This window comes from Schistocerca gregaria, chromosome 2 (genome assembly GCF_023897955.1).
Source record: "Schistocerca gregaria isolate iqSchGreg1 chromosome 2, iqSchGreg1.2, whole genome shotgun sequence".
Classification (NCBI taxonomy): Eukaryota; Metazoa; Arthropoda; class Insecta; order Orthoptera; family Acrididae; genus Schistocerca; species Schistocerca gregaria.
The window spans coordinates 596,740,412-596,760,281 of record NC_064921.1 but is presented as its reverse complement, the minus strand read 5'-3'; the positions used below and the strand labels follow the sequence as shown (position 1 = coordinate 596,760,281).

Genomic DNA, 19,870 nt, shown 5'->3' with positions numbered 1-19,870 from the left:
ATATCATACAAGATTTCCTTCTTTATTTGTAAATAGCTTCTATGGGCTGACTTTAAGGTATTTGATGCAAAAGTGGTGGGTTGCTGTGAACCATAATTGTTTATGGCTCCTATGCCAATAAATGGTTATTTAGATTGAATATAGCCAAGCAGAGGGGGCAGATTCTAGACAGACTCTTAAGGTTAAAAAGGGTTAAAAAAAAATAGAACTCAAACCAAACTAACTACACACATTTTCTTTTTAATTAGTTTACCAGATGCCAACTATTCTGGAATAAATCTTCCATAATACAGTGCTGACCATTAAAAATTGAAACACTGGAAAGAATTAAAAAAACAACAAAAGTTTGCTTACTGTGTGTACACAGTATAGTAGAAATAACACATGATTCAAGTTATGCAGTATATTACCAAAAGTATCCAAACTCCTATTAGTCAACTGTAAAATTTGGTGTGGGCACACTTTGCCTTTATTATGGCTTGAACTCTGATGGGGAGACTTTCAGTAGTGTGTCTGAAAGTCTGTGGAGGAATAGTGACCCATTCTTAAAGAGCTGAAACCAGACAAGGTAATGATGTTGGATGCTGGAGTAAAGTTGACTTTTCGGGTCATCCCAAAGGTGTTAACATAGGGTTCAGTTTGTGACTCTGGGCAGACCAGTCCATTTCAAGAATGTCACTGGCCATAAACCTTTGCCTTACATATTTTGCTTTATGGCAGGGTTCATTGTCATGCTGATATAGCTTCAGCTCTGAACTGTTCCTCTACTGTATGCTGTACACAATGCTGGAAAATGTGCACATATCCTCTCACATTTAGCATTTTCCTAATCACAGTAAGGAACCATATCCTAACCAGGAAAAACACCCCATACCTTAACACAATCTCCTCTGTACTTCAGTGTTAACAATACATGTGATGGCAGGTAATGTTCTCTTGGTATTCACCAAATTCACTGATTTATTAAGTTGTCACAATGTATAACATGATCCATCACTCCAAACCACTCATTTCCAGTTATCCACTCTCCAGTGGCATTGCTGTTTACATCGTCTTGTGCATCAGGTACCACTGACTACTGAAATGGATGCCTCATGTAGGCCTACACAACCATTGTACCCCATTCTTTTTAACTCACTGTACACAGTCACTGTGAAGCTGGACAACTGGTAGCACTCTGGAACTCATGAGTGACTCCTTTTGCTTATTTCATGCTGTTTTCTGCAACCACCGTCTACAGTGCGAAAAGTCCATGTCCATGATTACAGGACTGCCTGGTCTTGGTTTAGCTGTGGTTGTTCCTTTGAATTTCCACTTCATAATCACATCAGCAACAGCTTTAGAAGGGGTGAAATGTCCCTGATGGATTGATTACTGAGGTGGCATCTGATGTCTAGTCCACATTCGATGTCACTGAGCTGCTCTCCGACTAACCCATCCTGTTACTACTGCTGTTTTAGTCGCCTCCTCCTACATTGGAGGGTTTGCTTCTGTTATTATCTAGTGATCAATTTTGTATTACACAAGGTGTCCCGATACTTTTAATTACATAGAATAGGTTATCTGTGGGTATACTACATGTGAAATTTAGTACACAGAGCTGCCACATCAGGCAGAAATAACACTTCTAACCTGGCTGGACATCAATTCAAATAGAGTTTAAATGACAGATGTGAGTATTCCCTTCTCAGCTGCCTCAGGGCTATATCATAGTTCATCAGTTGTAGTGGCTGGTGAGTGATGGCAAGCCATTAACTTGACAAGATGTAGCCAGATGTTTCCAGTTGTTGAGAGATCTGGATACCTAAAGTATTAGCATGGCATCAGTTCAACATTCTCTGCATTGAGGTAGGTCAGGATAGCATAGGAAATGTTTGATCAAAACCACTGGTTAAGTGATCAGGCCTGGTAGTATTGGATGGAGTATGCAGAACTGGGAATCATCTGAAAAGATGACATGGTCCCTTCCTGTGTCTAGTACTGGACTGGTGGTGGCGGTGCACCTCGTTGGTGCTGCATCAAGGGAAGTAGCAACTATGGTAGCCATTTTGACATTTTGTGATACTACAGATATTGTCTCAAGTGTCTATGTGGATACTTGTCTTACTGAAAACAAGCCCATTTATTGACTCATGGTATGTTGCACAGCTGTACAACCCTGCATAGCTGAGTGAACAATTTCTGTCCTCTCGGACACTGATTGCATCTGGCAGTTGATATCCGGCATGGCATTTAGCATGCTTATCTTGAACACAGCATATTCGGCATGGGATCCCAACTGATGTGCCCAGCAATATTGCAGAACAATAAATCAAAGTCTTGATAAGCCACGATCCTGCTGTTGTCATATTCTGAGACATGCTAACGGATGTTTTTCCTTCCTACAAGAAGCATAACCTGATCTCTCTATTTAAAAAAAAAAAAACTAAAATTTGAATGTGATATCTGTATATGCCACTAATACTTGATTTTTATGGCTGTGCTGAAATGCTAATCATCTGAATATTTAAGCATGATGAATTACACTTCATGCCAATCTGATCTATGTTCCAAGTCACCCTTACGGAGGGTTTTAAGAGCCAACAGTGTAGTTCGCTTTCTCAAAATGATTACAGCTATTTGCATTTTTTATGGAGGAGTGAATTTAATTTCTGCCAAAACATGCTTTTAAGTTGGATTAAGCCTACATTTGCTCGTGATGTGGCCTTGAGTATTCTAGCATTGGTAGAAAGATTGTACATCTACATCTACATTTATACTCCACAAGCCACCCAATGGTGTGTGGCAGAGGGCACTTTACGTGCCACTGTCATTACCTCCCTTTCCTGTTCCAGTCGCGTATGGTTCGCGGGAAGAAATGACAGTGGCACTTTACGTGCCACTGTCATTACTTCCCTTCCCTGTTCCAGTCACGTATGGTTCATGGGAAGAAAGACTGTCTGAAAGCCTCCGTGCGCGCACTAATCTCTCTAATTTTACATTCGTGATCTCCTCGGGAGGTATAAGTAGGGGGAAGCAATATATTCGATACCTCATCCAGAAACGCACCCTCTCGAAACCTGGCAAGCAAGCTACACCGCGATGCATAGCGCCTCTCTTGCAGAGTCTGCCACTTGAGTTTGCTAAACATATCCGTAACGCTATCACGGTTACCAAATAACCCTGTGACGAAACGCGCCGCTCTTCTTTGGATCTTCTCTATCTCCTCCGTCAACCCGATCTGGTATGGATCCCACACTGATGAGCAATACTCAAGTATAGGTCGAACGGGTGCTTTATAAGCCATCTCCTTTGTTGATGGACTAAATTTTCTAAGGACTCTCCCAATGAATCTCAACCTGGTACCCCGCCTTACCAACAATTAATTTTATATGATAATTCCACTTCAAATCGTTCCGCATGCATACTCCCAGAGATTTTACAGAAGTAACTGCTACCAGTGTTTGTTCCGCTATCACATAATCATACAATAAAGGATCCTTCTTTCTATGTATTCGCAATACATTACATTTGTTTATGTTAAGGGTCAGTTGCCACTTCCTGCACCAAGTGCCTATCCGCTGCAGATCTTCCTGCATTTGCTACAATTTTCTAATGCTGCAACTTCTCTGTATACTACAGCATCATCCGCGAAAAGCCGCATGGAACTTCCAACACTATCTACTAGGTCATTTTTTATATATACTGTGAAAAGCAATGGTCCCATAACACTCCCCTGTCGCACGCCAGAGGTTACTTTAACGTCTGTAGACGTCTCTCCATTGATAACAACATGCTGTGTTCTGTTTGCTAAAAACTCTTTAATCAAGCCACATAGCTGGTCTGATATTCTGTAGGCTCTTACTTTATCAGGCGACAGTGCAGAATTGTATCGAACGCCTTCCGGAAGTCAAGGAAAATAGCATCTACCTGGGAGCCTGTATCTAATATTTTCTGGGTCTCATGAACAAATAAAGCGAGGTGGGTCTCACACGATTGCTGTTTCCGGAATCCATGTAGACTCCTACAGAGTAGATTCTGGGTTTCCAAAAACGACATGATACTCGAGCAAAAAACATGTTCTAAAATTCTACAACAAATCGACGTCAGAGATATAGGTCTTTAGTTTTGCGCATCTGCTCGATAACCCTTCTTGAAGACTGGGACTACCTGTGCTCTTTTCCAATCATTTGGAACCTTCCGTACCTCTAGAGACTCGTGGTACACGACTGTTAGAAGGGGGGCAAGTTCATTCGCGTACTCTGTGTAGAATCGAATTGGTATCCTGTCAGGTCCAGTGGACTTTCCTCTGTTGAGTGATTCCAGTTGCTTTTTTATTCCTTGGACATTTATTTCGATGTCAGCCATTTTTTTGTTTGTGCGATGATTTAGAGAAGGAACTGCAGTGCGGTCTTCCTCTGTGAAACAGCTTTGGAAAAAGGTGTTTAGTATTTCAGCTTTACGCGTGTCATCCTCCGTTTCAATGCCATCATCATCCCGGAGTGTCTGGATATGCTGTTTCGAGCCACTTACTGATTTAACGTAAAACCAGAACTTCCTAGGATTTTCTGTCAAGTCGGTACATAGAATTTTACTTTCGAATTCACTGAACGCTTCATGCATAGCCCTCCTTAAGCTAACTTTGACATTGTTTAGCTTCAGTTTGTCTGAGAGGTTTTGGCTGTTTAAACTTGGAGTGAAGCTCTCTTTGCTTTTGCAGTAGTTTCCTAACTTTGTTGTTGTACCACGGTGGGTATTTCCCGGCCTGTCCCTGATGTTATTCAATCTGTACATCGAGAAAGCAGTAAAGGAAACAAAGGAGAATTTTGAGAAGATAATTAAATATAAAGGAGAAGAAGTAAAACCTTCGTGGTTTGCCCATGAAATTGTAATTCTGTAACAGCCAGAAATGAGCTTGGAAGAGCAGTTGAGTGGAATGGATAGTGTCTTGAAAAGAAGTTGTAAAATGAATACCTTCTAAAGTGAATAAATGTTGTCAAATTGCATTGGTTAATGCGAAGCGAAAGAATTACTTTAGGAAATGATACACTGCTAGTAGTAAATGGAGTTTTGCAATGGGGCACAAGATAATTGGCAATGGCTGAAAGAGAGAGGATGTAAAAGACAGTTAGGCTATAACAGGAAAAGTGTTTCTGAAAAACAAACATTTTAATAGCTGATAGAAATTTAAGCCACAGGAAATCTTTTATGAAGGTCTAGGAAGGAGTGCAGCCTTGTACAGACATGAAATGGGACGATAATCGATTAATGCAAGAAGAGAGAAGAAACTTTTGAAACGAAATGTGGCACTACAGAAGAATGCTGAAAGTTAGTTACGTAGATTAACTAAAGAGGTGGAATTGTATTGAATTTGAGAAAAAGAAACTTGTGGCACAACTTAGCAAGAAGAAGAAGAAGAAAAAGAAAATAATGACGATGATGATGTAAACCAGGGTGCTTAAGCGTGTGCACTTGCGTGCGCGCTTGCAGCAAGCGTGTTTTGAGTAATTCAAATGAAGGCCTCTTCGCCCAAAAGTTTACTTATTTGACAGGGTTTTTTTGTTGTGCCTATCGACAACACATCATCTCCGCTATATGGTGAGCATCAATATGCCTTTTCATAATTCCATCCTGGATTTTCCATTGTTGGATTTTGTTTTACCATCCATTTACCAAGGAAAGGATATGTAAAATAACTTTAAGTACTACTGATGTAGAAGTAAGCATTGAGACAAACATTCAAACATGTTAAGTCAATCCAATTAATATGTTTATAGTCCAGTGTCACTCTGTTTCCCCAGAATATTTTCCATGACACCACTTACATTTGTGCTATCCACAGCACTATTCCCTTGATATATTTTCATAGACCTCCCTGGCATCATTGGGTGTCTCAATGAACTTCTACTTTGCCATATCCTGACACACTTCTTTACTGACATGGTTCATTGTTTTAATTTTTTTAGCAACATCTATGGGTCTTAAGGATTTCTGTTCTTTCTTCAGGATCTCTACTACAGCTGACTTTCATAATATGTATATGTAACAAAAATCTTAATCTTGTAGCTGCAGTGCTTTTCATACTGAATAACTTGGGCTTTGGTAACCTGAAAAGCAGTTTAGACTTCAAAATAGTGCCAGACTTCTGTTTGAGATCATACATATTCCATTCATCTAGCAATATTCTGATCTCACCACTGTTTCTAATGATGCCATGCTACTGTTTAGATGATGTAATTTCTTCTTTATCAGTCTACTTTTTTGCACATTACTGAACACCCAATCAGGAGATATATAGCAGTGTTCCCATGCTAGAAAGTAATGGTCAATACTCATAAAAACTTTAGACTTTTCCAAGCATCTCGATAAAGTTGCCTTTAAAATACTTTTCTTCTTTTGTGAAATGCATAAATCGGAGAAAAGTCTTGGAGCTCTCATTTAAAATAGCATTATTAAAATCAATAGACTATTCACCCTACAAAAATTAAGTGCAGAAAGTGAATTTTGCTGTATTAGTTTTGTGGCAGAAAGAGAGTTTTGGAATAATGGAGGACATTTGATAGCTTCTAACCATTGAAATAATTGGTTTTTGAAGAAATTGTTTGCTGAGTAAGAAAGGCAACTATGTCAAATAGTATATGCCACAAAAACTCGTTTTGGCCATTTTTACAGAAATCAAGTTTTGGGACAAAAGACCTCATCTTTTATTGGAAATTACACTGGTTGTATCAGAATCACTCATAAAGTAAATATTGATATTCCCACTCAAAACTGACTTCCTTTCTTAAGGACAGAGAGATTAGTAGTGTGTGAAGCCTGGAGAAGAAAAGTTTTAATATGTAATCTGTGGAAAATTATAATTAAAAATGAATTTGAGGAAAACCACTGCTTCACAACCTAGAAATATGTATTCTGTTCAGTGGTTCGATATGGCAGCACTTTTGATTGAAACATTACATTAGATATTAGTGCTCACTCCTCATACAGCCATCAGACAAGATATACCCCTTGAAAAGAAACCACAGTAACTTCTCAGTGTAAATCATTCAGAGAGATAAAATTATGTCATAGTTAAGATGTATTTGCAGTTCATTTACTTTTTTGTTAATTCTCCTCATTTGACAAAACAAGATCACCAAACTTTCTGACCTGTATTCCCCATTTGTTAATGAACTGCAGTTCTGGGTGACTTTTCCAAAATCTACCCTTCTTCCTAGACGTCTCCAGTCTTTTTCCTTTACCCTTCTTCCTTCCCCTTTGACCCTTCTGCCTGGAGGAGGAGCCACTGGCTCCAAAAAGTTGCCTACTTATAACATTCTTTTATGCGAGTGTTCTGCCACCTTTTGGTGAGTAGATTTCTTATCTATGCAACTACATTATATTGTCAAAAATTGATTTTCATTGTCATTTAATTTTAAGATTTACAATATTTAGGCCCTTTATAAATGCTAATTGGGAGAACAATTCTGTCTATTTATCATTACTCATATTATCACTGTCCTCTCACTGCTAGATTCTCAGAGATGAGGGAGAGTGACGTGGAATGATCCAAAACTTCCAGCAGTGTTTGACAAGTCCACTATGCCTGTAAATGCAGCTCATAGGAGCAGTGATGGATAACTTTCCTGTCAGCATTAAGTTTTCTGAAATAAATAGTGAAACATGAAAGCTGTTTCATATTATGGTAGCTTGCACTGTTCTTCTCTCTTTGGCATTAACCCATCACTGTGGACATCGTAGTGGGAATGTGTTATGTTCTCAAACTGAGACAACTTTAGCACATGCAGGTTTAGAGTATTTGCAATAGCAGGGTATTCTAAGGAAAGAAAGCAAAAGGTTCTTCATTTATATCAGTAAATGCACCTGCTCGTATGTAGGACTCATGCTGATGACGAAGCTTTTGAGCAACCTGATGATCATTTTTTTTTTTTTTTTTTTTTTTTTTTTTTTTTTTTTTTTTTTTTTTTCAGACTCTCGAATTAATACTGCCCATCACATATAGTGTTTCTTCATTTATTGCTCTGGTTTTCTCTTTTAAATCTGTCATTGTCATCTCTCCCTCCTATATTTTAGGTTTATTGCAGGTTTTTGTAAATTATTTGGCAAGATGTTTGATCTATTATGTTTTTTGTTCTACTCTTGAAATATACTGTCACGAGTGTTTCAGATCTTTATGAGCACTCAGTGACTTATTTATTAAAGAACATTTCTGTTCATCTCCCGTGTTTATCATTCAGTCATTCTCCAGTGCAGAACATGTGTGAATTCAGCTCACCAAATGCTTGTTACTGGACTTCACATGATCCTAGATCAGGAGTTGCCAACCTTATAGCTTACTTGGACCAAAATGGAAGAAGACAAATATTTGTACCTAATGCTAACAATCTAACAATAACCATTCCGGAGGGGAGGAAAAATGGAATGGTCCAATTAGAGAAAAGAGTCGTGTTGCAAGAGTTTCAAATAATAACTTTACATGATGGAATTTCATGGATTTTTTTAACTTTTCTTGTAAAATATGCTCTCTTCTTACGCCACATTGATACTTTCTTTGGACTTCATGTAGTGTGTGGGCTTGGTTTGACATCCCTGGCCTATATCTTCCCTTTTTCCACTTGTCTAAATGTGATAGGATTATGCAGTGTCCTTACACTAAAAGAAATGACAAATCATAAAGATTTCTAAAAGTAGAGATACACACAATTATATCAACTGGAAATGTGTCACAGTATTTTTCAGGTCCATGTAAAGAACCAGCAATAGTCCTTAGTTTGACTGGACTCCGTGAAGCAGAAAATTCACAAAGAAGCAATGTAAATGTTGTGTAGACTCCAGAAGCAGAGGTATTTTATTCACATAGCACATGATACAGGTCCTGTACCTACACTTCTAGGTTATCAGGATAAAATTAATGGTTAGCCATTCTCAGTCAAAAATTGTAATGAAATAGCATTTCATTATCTCTAAAAATGATGACGATTCTAGACATGGCATAATTATCCAGAGACTACCAATTCAAAAAAAGTATTAATCAATCATATATAGCAATGCCGAGAGACATATATTGTATTTCTTATATGAACAAGAATAGCAACAATTTTTCATCCTATATAAGAAAATAACCTTCATAATGAAATTAAACTGCTAAACATTATTGGATTGTGAAAGAAAGTTGTGACAGTCAGAACATTAATAATGAATTCATTTCCTGCAAAATGTACTACAAAAATGAAAATGAAACAGGTTCAGCGTCAGAATTCCTATTTTATTAAGCCTAATTGAATTTACAAATGCGAAACAGGAAAGAAGTTGGCTCTGGTATTCACAAAATAAAGATCATGTATTAATCTATGCTTCCTTGCAAAGTTATGGGTCTCTAAGAGACATCTGTCTTTGTCAAAGAAAGTTTGAAGGGCTCAGAGGCCAATAATGTTTGTCTGCATTGTAAAGGCTTAAGTAACAGTAATTTCAGTAATAAAAGTGAATATAATAGGGTTTAGATGGTTGTTAAAAAGAAGTGTCGGTTTGCTGAATATGCACCTATCTTTGTAGATGCACTTTCAAATGCTGCTGAGAAATCTGTGGAAATTCTTCATACATTCTTCTCTGCTTCCAGCCATCAATGAGGGCTTCCCCCAAACTGTCATATTGTGAATATTACCTACCACTGCTGAAAAGATTGTCTGATAGTAGCTGGAGCACTCGCACAGAAGTGTCTTCAGCCTTAGACTAGGAGTATCATGCCATAATAAATGTTTTGGAAGATATTTCTGTGGATACTGGTTTAAGTGTTAGAAGTGGCCATATAATTCCCTGAGACAGTGAGGAGTGAAAACATGCAAAATTATCCCACACTCTTGTCTGCAGGCCAACAAAATTAGAGATTTTTCTAAGGACAAAACATGAATTGAGCTACGTGATTCGATAATCAGTGTTGACTCATTCTAACTTGTTATCCAGCTGTATCACAAGGCATTTTACATACAATGGTTCTTAACATATGACCATTAATGCCAGGCCATTTCTGCTTGTTTGAAACAGCATAATAAGAGTCTTAACCTAATACTTAAACTGTTTGGTGTCAACCAATTATAGGCTACTGCCTGAGCTCTCTCTGCTTTAATTGAGTTTGGACCATTGATATGCCATAATCAAGCACTAGCTTTTCAACCACCCTTTAAAGTCTTAGGGAGGTCATATATGTGGTTGAATCAAATTAAATCCTTTTATGTCTGAGGGCAACAATGCTATTGCACGAGACATTGACTTGTACGAGTTATTACTTTACACAATATAATTTTACAACATAATATAGTATTACATATTTAATTCATATAAATGTCAGTATACACTTTTATATTACACAGAATATAATGTACAGCATTTAATTCACATTATAATTAAAATGTTTAGACTATCACTTATGAATTCCTCAACATTATAGAAGGCCTTTCATTTTACCCATGATACTATAACCTTTTAAAATTTATTGTGTGGCAGTTCCTTAACAGTTTGAGGTATCTTATGCAGGAACATCATGCCAATGTGTGCATAATTATTTTCAGCCTTGGATAATTTAGTCTAGGGAACTTTTATCAGGTTTCTGTTCCTGGTTTAGTAAGTATGGACATTAGCCCTGGTTTTATGGATATATGTGCATACACAAGAACTTGTAGTGTGTACAAAATGGGAACAGCGTTTTGTATACAGTGAAGTATCTTTTTGCAAGAAGTTGTTTCATTCACCAAAAATGCATCTTATTGCTTTCTTCTGCCACAGGAAGACATTTTTAGCCCCATCAGTGCTTCCCCTGAGCATTAGCCCATAGTTAAAGTGTGCATGGAAAAATTCATAATAGGTCCATCAGGAGATTGTCTTGATTGACACAGCTTTTTAATTTTCTTATCAGGTACACTACCCCCAGATAACTCTTTGAAAACTTTTGCTTTCTGGATATTCGAGCATAACTTACTGTCAAGATGGATGCCTCACAATTTCACTGACCTTTCCTTGAGATTGTTGTGCATCATCATTTAGCTTTATTCTGTTATCCTTCAACCACTGAATTGTTTCTTTCATCAAGAAGTCATTTGTTTTTACTGTGATATTTTCATCTGCATGAGATGCGATGAAAGTGGTGTTTTCTGCTTTACATGGTGAAAGACTTGGCAAGTCATTTACACATAACAAACAAGGTAGGTCCCAGCACAGTGTGTTGTGGAGCTCCATAACTTACATTCAGTCTTTGTTTGGATTTATGATCTCGAAAGTGCTAATTCATTGCCTTTTATTCCACAACACTCTATTTTGTTTGTTAAGCTATTATGTGAAACAGTGTTGAAGGTTTTGCTAAGCTCCATTAGAGTGACATTGTGTGTTGTCTATTTTAAAAGCCATGTAAGGCACAGAACACATCATCTTGAACTGCCTTAATTGGATACAGTCCACGGCCAATAAACTGCGGTTGATAAAGTCAACCACTCGGCCGTGGTGTTCCTCCTGCCAGTTCCTCAGGCGGCAGGAGGTGGTCCGCACACGTCTTCGGATCGGGCACTGTCCTCTCACACATAGATTTTTATTACGGCGGGAGGATCCTCCATTTTGTGATGCTTGTGGTGTGCACATATCTGTCCGGCACATTTTAACAGACTGCATTTTATACCGTGATGCACGGGCAGAAGCACAAGTTGATAGGGATCTGCCTTCTGTTTTAGCTACACTAGATCGCGTGTTGTCTAGGGTTTTTAAGTTTTGTGATGTGTGTGGACTCTGGCCTAAACTTTTAGGCTGGAGGTTTTAGTGTATTGCAAAGTGGCTGACTCCTCCCCTTTTTTCCTTGCGGTTAGCCAGCCACGTCCGTCTGCTACATTGTTTTAGCTCCCTCTATCATTTTCTTCCTGTGTTGTCCATGTTTTACTGCTTACACTGTGCTTCATCCCATGCTTTGGTGTGGGTGAGCACATGTTTTTCAACGATTGTTACCCATGTTTTCTTTTTCGTTTTATATTCCTGTTCTGGAATGTTACTGAATGGGCGCTGAAGACCTTGCTGTCGTGTGCCCCTCTACTACCCACTACTACTACTACTACTACTACTACTACTCCTACTACTCCTTTAACAGATGTTTAATTTCAAATCAATCATTCAGTTGGCTTTTACTATTGCTTCAGTAATTTTGATGCTATTGGCATTATTGTGATAGGCTTATAATTTTCAAGTGAATTTGTCTCCTTTTTTATAGAGGCAAGTTGATCAAACAGTAGTGTACAGGAATACAAGAATCACTTTGGGACAAAATGTGGAAACTGGAAGGGCTCAGGAGATTAATGGATAAGAGTTGAGAGGTTCTAAATTGCTGACGCAGACTACTGAAAGACACGTACTGGAAGAATGGAGTCACTCTATAAAGGAGATCGTAAAAAAAAAAAAAAAAAAAAACAAAACTTCATATGCTCCATCTGAGAATATGTTAGTGTGGGATGCACCAGATAGTACTAACAGTTGACACTGAGCATTTACTAAATAGGACAGTGTAAATGGTCACAGATTTCTTTGATCCACCAGGACCCACAAAAGCCCACTTGCAGTTTTTAAAGAAGGGTATTAAGTCAGGAAAATAGGAATATACACCCATCCCCTAAGTATTACTCCTAAGCGATCATAAAGATAAAACTAATTACAGCATGCAAAGAGACATTTAAGTAGTTATCCTTCTCAAATTAAATACTCAGATGTAAGACAGAGAAACTGTAACATGGTACTAACAGTAGTACCCTGTGCCATCACTTCATAATGGTTTCTAGCATATACACGGTAATTGCTGTACCACAAATATATTGTGGAAATGGAATGTGCTATTGATGTATGGTTTTCACAGAATGGATTAATAGTCAGCGTCTCATACTGTTAGCAAATAAACATATTGTAATAATACTTAGAAAATGTATTTTTATGTGCAAACATGCACTTTTTAAATGGAACAATGCATATTGACATTGACAGGCTAAAAGTAGGGTAAATTGGAATGTCAGTGATGTTTGTTGCAGGATTCTGGTGCAAGTTGTTTAAGAGTTATAGTATTTTGAGAAGTTCTCACACTGACACTTGTTTGCACCATTCAGCCTGCATAGTTGTTAGGTACAATGTAGTTATGTTTGCTTACAGTGTGCTTGTGTGTTCCTTGAGTGCATTGCAATTTGGTAGACATTCAGTGCTTGACAGTCCAAGCAGCAGTAGTGAATGGACAGTGGGATTTTTACCGCTGCAGAAAAACCCAATATGCTCATGCAGGGTGTATACATAAATAAGGGAAAAAAATCCCTGGATTGCCAGTTGAAAATACACTTTCTCCCGAGTGAAAATACTGTTTTTCCATGTTAAGTGACAGTATACTTTTCCTTGGCACTGTAAAACTTATCAATACTTTGAATGTTTATGGTTTTATACACCAACGTGGAATTTCCGAGCACTTTAGGAAATTAAACTTGGGGAGGATAAAACACGCCTTGGAAAGATCTTTGATGTGCAGCAGCATGTACGCTGGTTATTTTCAGTTTCGAAGGTATAAATTCGAATTCCACTAAATACTGCATGTTACATAGAAATAGAGATTGCGACACGCTTTTGTAAGTGTAAGCCAGTCAAAGCTCATGTCACGTGATCTCGCCAGCTCATGACAGCATAGGACACGTGATGTAGTCAGCCAATAGTAAGATCACTCTTAAGAAGCGTGAACACACAAATAAGAAAAGTTAATGGTTTAAATTAATATACATAGTGTTGCTACAAGAAAAACAAAACTTTCACATATAATATTGGTCTGTAAGATTAATACGCTGCCAAAAAAAAAAAAAAAAAAATTTGTGCATGTTACACTTTAAGGTACATCACACAAACGTGGCAGTAAAATTTTTAATAGCGACATAAATGTCTGATCTTCTGGGCTCGAAATTCTTCTAGATAGTCGTCCTCAAAGAGTTGATTTTTAAATGAGAGTCAAACACTTTGTGATTTAAGAAATTCATCGTACATTCTCACACAGTTCATCTTGCATAAAAGGAAATTTACTTTGAAAGTAAAAGGAAATTTACTTTGAAAGTAACGCTTTTCAAACAACCATTCGCAATATTACCCCTGTGACCTGTTAGAAATAGGTTCGTTTCAGTTCCAGAGAGCATCAGGTAACAGGCGTCACTGTGCTTACGCAGCTACGATGATACAGGAAGCCCGAATGTTCGTACTTGTACAACATTAAAAGATCTTGCATTATGTCATAAGAGAAACAAGACATGAGAGGATACTTCAAGAGCATCAGAATTTCATGAACTATACTAAGATGCATAATTCGGCTTAAAGAGCATGTTCGTATATCCAGAATCAGATATACATTTTCTCAAGTACCAGTACTGTATTATCTCATGTTTGGTTCTTTATTATGGCAAAATGCCATACAAGCTAGAAGATGGAAAACGTGCAATTGAAATGCAACGAACAGTTGAAACTAGCCAACAGTGTGAAATTAAACGCTTCGTTTCAGATAAATTAACTGCCTCGGCCCAAAAGATTAATAAAAGCCAAATCTCTTTAGCAAACCGACAAAAATAACTTCATTGTTCTGCAAGGTGATTAATTCTTGAATGTCAGAAAGGTGGAAATAAAACCTGAAACTAATAACATATTTTAGCCTTCCTTAATTATGTGAAAGTTTAATTCATTTGATAGCTCCCGGCCACAGAAATCCGTTTTGTTATCATTTAATGTGAGAGCAATAAATTAAGAGGAAACAGCAAAATCACTAAACGTAAACACAGGTCACACGGAGACTACCCACCTCCCCACCAAAACTTGGACTGCTCCTTGGTTCAGCCGCAGATCTCCGATATTTCCGAACCGGGGCAATACTAGCCCAGCCACACATCTGTAGCCAGAAGTGGGAGAAGGTCATAGTCATATGCGACTCAACTGCACATGCTCAAGAGCCCGCTGGCAACTGCTCAAACTAATCTAATATAAACAGCTGTCACGTCACGATCATTGGAGGCAATTTGTTGTTAGGAAGCATTGCATACTCTTCCTAAAGCCTTTGAGCACTGTGTTTTATTGTTGTATACGGCATATTTCCTTAGAGACTTCAGTTTTATTTTCTTTTTCTGTCGTTCATGTTTTGTTGCTGCAGCATTATTCTGCAGAAGCGGGATACAGTAATATCCTTTGTTAAAGTATTAGTTCTTACTAGCCAAAGTCACAAAAATTTAACTGAAAACTAAAACAATGAAAAATTCCTGGAATTTTAAAAAAATCCCGAGTTTTTCCCCGTTTTCTCCCGGGTGAAAAAATTCCCGGATCTCTAGATTGTCCCGGGTCGTAGACACCCTGTCGTTATGTAGGGAGAGTGTAGGAAGAATGGAGTTCATTCATGTATCTTGTATGTGGCAAGATATCCTAATAGATGTCAACCATCTCAGCAATTATTTATCAATCTGTTCAACTAGTTACACAAGTTACACAAAAGTAGTAGTGTAACACACAGACAATGTAACAGAAACAAACAAGTGATGACAGAAGAGGGGAAAATTAATGTTCCTGCTGTTCTTGCAGTGGATCCACACGTCAGATCATGCATAGTTGCATAAGGAAGTGGCATGAGTCAAGTAAGAGACCTGCACATTCTCAATTGACATAAGTTCCATCCCCGTCACGTCGCTCTCCATCAAAAGCTGTATGGAAATGATTGAGAATTGTGTTAACTTCTTTACGTGGGCATTAAGACAGATGTATCATGTATCTTGTTTAGTGATAAAGCCACATTTATTAATTGTGGCCAGGTAAACCACGGAACTATGCTCTATTGGCCCATTGACAATCCACACTGGCTTTGTCGGGTGGAAGGTCAGTGTCCAAGGAATGTAAATGTGTGGTGTAGGATAGCGAACTATCAGCTCATATGCCCATTTTTCATAGACTGAACACACACAACTATCACAGCCTCCTGGAAAACTGTTGAAAATAACTGGAGCAGATGGATGCATTTTTGTTAGTGGCCAAATTGACTCCTAGAGAAATGCTGTAAATTTAAAGAAGATTACACCTTATAATACCACTGCCAATTTTGCAGGGCCGATATATGTTATTCAGGGCAATATGGAATCATAGCTTGGAGACAGTGGCCAGATCATTTAAGGTTCCGTGATTGCATTCAAGTTAGCAAAATGCTTCATGATAATCAGCAGTTAATCTCAGGGACACTGCAGGGAGTTGCAAATGAGAAAGTGGCAGAATATCGGATATGTCTACACAAAAGAAAGATTAGATACTGGTATGCAAGGAATGCGGTTATAGTGCATTCTATCAGTACAAAGGTTAACAGACGAGAGAGAGAGATGTGCGCAGGAACGCTCTTCGCTTATTTTCTAAAACAAAAACAAGTATCATAATCAATTGCAATCAGCCACAAACTGACTGCCGCTCTCTCTCTCTCTCTGAAATGTTAATTGCAGAATTATAATTAAATTTCACAAGATTAATTGACATAAGTTATTTAGATTTGAAGTTATTTAACAGATAAATGTACTTTTTTGTGCTTTCCTTGGGTTTTGTGATGTTAAATTTACATAAAATTGAGTGAGTTGTCCATGTAATGCTTCAACGGGTGCTAGAAGACGTTCCTCTGCAGACTAGGAGGGACCCGTGGTACCAACATAATGAATGTCCAGTGTACAAAGTACTAAAGCATGTGTTCATGAATTGTTTCCAAATCATTGGATAGGACACGGGACCTGTATCTTGGCCAGCCTATTCCCAGATTTGACTACTGTGGAATTTGATTCTGTGTGGAAAGCTGAAAGATGCTGTCTACAAGGACACACCAACTGCACCCAATGATATGCATCCTGCTGAAATGCTAGTACATGTGCAGCAGTTGTTCCATACCAGATTGGAAGTGTGTATTGCTGGTGCCGGTAGTCTTTTTGAACACGACCTGCGATGATCAATAGTACCATCACTGGTTAGAATCCACATAACTAGTGTATGCATTTGTGTTGTTCTTTAGTGTGTAGTACCATAGATAGTGTGCAGGTGTTGGTGTGGGAACTTTCCAAAATACGGTATCTCGTAAATGACTCGCACTAGAATCCTGCAATAAACGTCACTGACATCCTAATTTGCTCCGCTTTTAGTTTGATAGTGTCAATAAGTGTTGCTCCATTTTAAAAAGTGTATATTTGCACAGAAAATATACTTTCTAAACATTAGTACTATCTGTTTATTGACTAACAATATGAGCCCCTGACTATCAATGAATACAGTGAAAACAACGCAGCAATAGCATTTTCTATTTGTGTAATATTTGTGATGCAAGTTTCAGGTGAGTCCCCTGTAGATGCAGATGTAGAATCAATCTTTACATTCATTTTCATCATCATTATACAGAATGAGATCCTACCACTAGTTAACGCAAGTTAGCCACTAGTTACCTGCCACTGAGCAGTTTGTAGTTGTGCACAGCTAGTTATTTAAATGTTGAATGGATCTCTCTCTGTGGAGTAGTACATGCCAGTTCACAGTTATCATAATACTCTTTGACAATGAAAAACTTGACAATATGCCGACCATTTACCTAGCTGCTTTTTCCACTCTAGAGATTAATTTTTAAATGTATAAGAGTTGTCAAAATTATGTGTTTTCAGTTTGTGTTTGAAATTAATTTTATTTTCTATTAGATTCTGGGCATTTGTGGGTAAATCTAAAGACAAGTTTCCAAGAGTGGATATCCACACATTTATACTTGCAAAATTATTTTTTAGTCAATTGATTACAATAAAAATCCCCAACTGAAACAACATTATCATACTGAAAGTATGTGTAAATGCAGTCTCTCTTCAAAGCTCCTGCAAGCCAGTAACAGTCACAAGTTCAGAAATGCCGCTGCATTAATAATTTGATTTTGCTTTGTTATGAATTTCATATGTTTAAACTTTCTACCATTCACTAGCTGTGATTTGTCTTCTGAAGGGCACCATTGACCCTGGAAAGTATGCTGTAATAGGGGCTGCAGCTCAGCTTGGTGGAGTTGTGCGAATGACAATCAGCTTGACAGTCATATTAATCGAAGCGACAGGAAATATCACATTTGGCCTACCTCTGATGCTCACATTAATTACTGCCAAATGGTTTGGAGACTTCTTCAATGAGGTAACAGACAAGAAGTACTGTAGTTCTAACACTTTTGTGCATAGGTTATCTATATAGAAAATAATCTGCCTAGCCTTCAGTAAACTTTTAATTATTAATACTGTGCTGCATCTATATATATTTTAGGGAATTTATGACATACATATTCAGATCTGTGGAGTGCCTATTTTGCCTTGGGAACCACCTCCTTTATCTAACAACATTTATGCCAGTGAAGTTATGAGTCACCCTGTTGTAACACTCAAGACCATTGAAAATGTGGGTCATATAGTTGATGTATTAAAATCTGAAGAACATAATGGTTTTCCTGTTGTGGATCCAGAGTTCAGCAAAGAAGTTAGTAAATATAATGCTTTCCATATATCTTATTGACATTTACTCACTTGATTACACTATTTAAAAATCTGTATTTTTCAACTTTAATGAGAATTTTTTTCACAGGGAAACTCAAGATCATGTGGCACACTCAGAGGGATGATCCTGAGGTCTCAATTAATAGTCATTTTAAAAAATAAGCTTTTTAATGAATCTAGTGAAATATGGAATTTTAAAGAACTTCCAATTAAACTATTTAGAGATGCTTATCCACGTTATGAAAGTATTGATGTAAGTCAGAGCTCTACATCATACTTATACAGATATAATGCCTCATCTAATAATGTATTAAACAAATAAATCTTTTATGAATTGCAGGAGGTTTCGTTATCAGAGACAGAAAGGACATTCAGTGTGGATTTGCGGCCATTTATGAATCAGTCACCTTACACTGTTCAGCATGTAAGTGACAAAAACTTCTTATACTCTGTTTGAATTATTGTAAACTACATAAAATGGCTTTCACTGAGAGAGTGCAGAGTTGGAGCAGTTTGTTGAGTAAAGAAAGCAGCTAACTGCTTGCAAGTTAAAGTCTTGGAAATAAGTTTTTTATACTTTGGTTTACATAAATACTGCAATGCTGTGAATTCATATAGCTATAAATAATGGAATTTGAATGCCCCCTAAGCAGGAGACTCAAGAAATGTTATATGCAATAATGCAAATGTAAGGAAAGTGAGTTAAATTAGTAGTAGACAAAGATCTCTTATGTAAGTAAAGTAATGTCAGAACATGTCTCCCTCCTCAGTCCAGCCATATGGCCCACAACTGTTTCATGAGTACATGCATCAGAGAATGGGGACCTAAACCACTGCAGCATTTTTTTCTCCCTTTGTTATGTTGCAAATGCCTCCTCCTCCAACTCTTTTCTCAGACTCTTTTGATCCAGTGTTACATCTTGACAAGAACCTGGTCATTCATTATTACTCTTACTTTCTTCACTCTATTACCGGTTTTGGCAAATTAAAGTCAAGTTTCCTCTTCTGAATATGACTACTTCATCTCTCATTCCCAGATTTTGTCACTAGTGTGGCTCATTTGGTGAAGAACATTTTAAATAACACAATATTCATGACTTAAAAATCTAAATAATGCCCATTCTCACTAGGTCAACTACTCTTGCCAAAGAGCCAATGTGGTGGCCTATCTGATATGTTGTGGTGGTTATGTACCCTGTTGACCAGTTCCTGAGAAAGCAGGGGTCACACAGCAGATGTCCGAGCTGTTGCCTCCCAAGTGTTAACCAAAGAGTAGAAGTCTATTCCTTTTGGCACACTGGGAGTTTGAGCAATGGCTATCAAACCATGAGGAATTGGCTACAGTT

At 37.7% G+C, this 19,870-nt stretch overlaps 1 protein-coding gene across 4 annotated transcripts in view; it reads left to right on the top strand.

Moving 5' to 3' along the window:
* Nucleotides 1-19,870, top strand: part of LOC126334514 (H(+)/Cl(-) exchange transporter 7) — a 239,179-nt gene that overhangs the window by 205,942 nt on the left and 13,367 nt on the right. For all 4 annotated transcript variants that reach the window (XM_049996862.1, XM_049996864.1, XM_049996863.1 and 1 more), the window contains 4 exons: nucleotides 17,992-18,171; nucleotides 18,298-18,507; nucleotides 18,613-18,777; nucleotides 18,865-18,948. In XM_049996862.1, coding sequence (XP_049852819.1) covers nucleotides 17,992-18,171; nucleotides 18,298-18,507; nucleotides 18,613-18,777; nucleotides 18,865-18,948 — 639 coding nt within the window. The remainder of the gene's footprint in view (nucleotides 1-17,991; nucleotides 18,172-18,297; nucleotides 18,508-18,612; nucleotides 18,778-18,864; nucleotides 18,949-19,870) is intronic.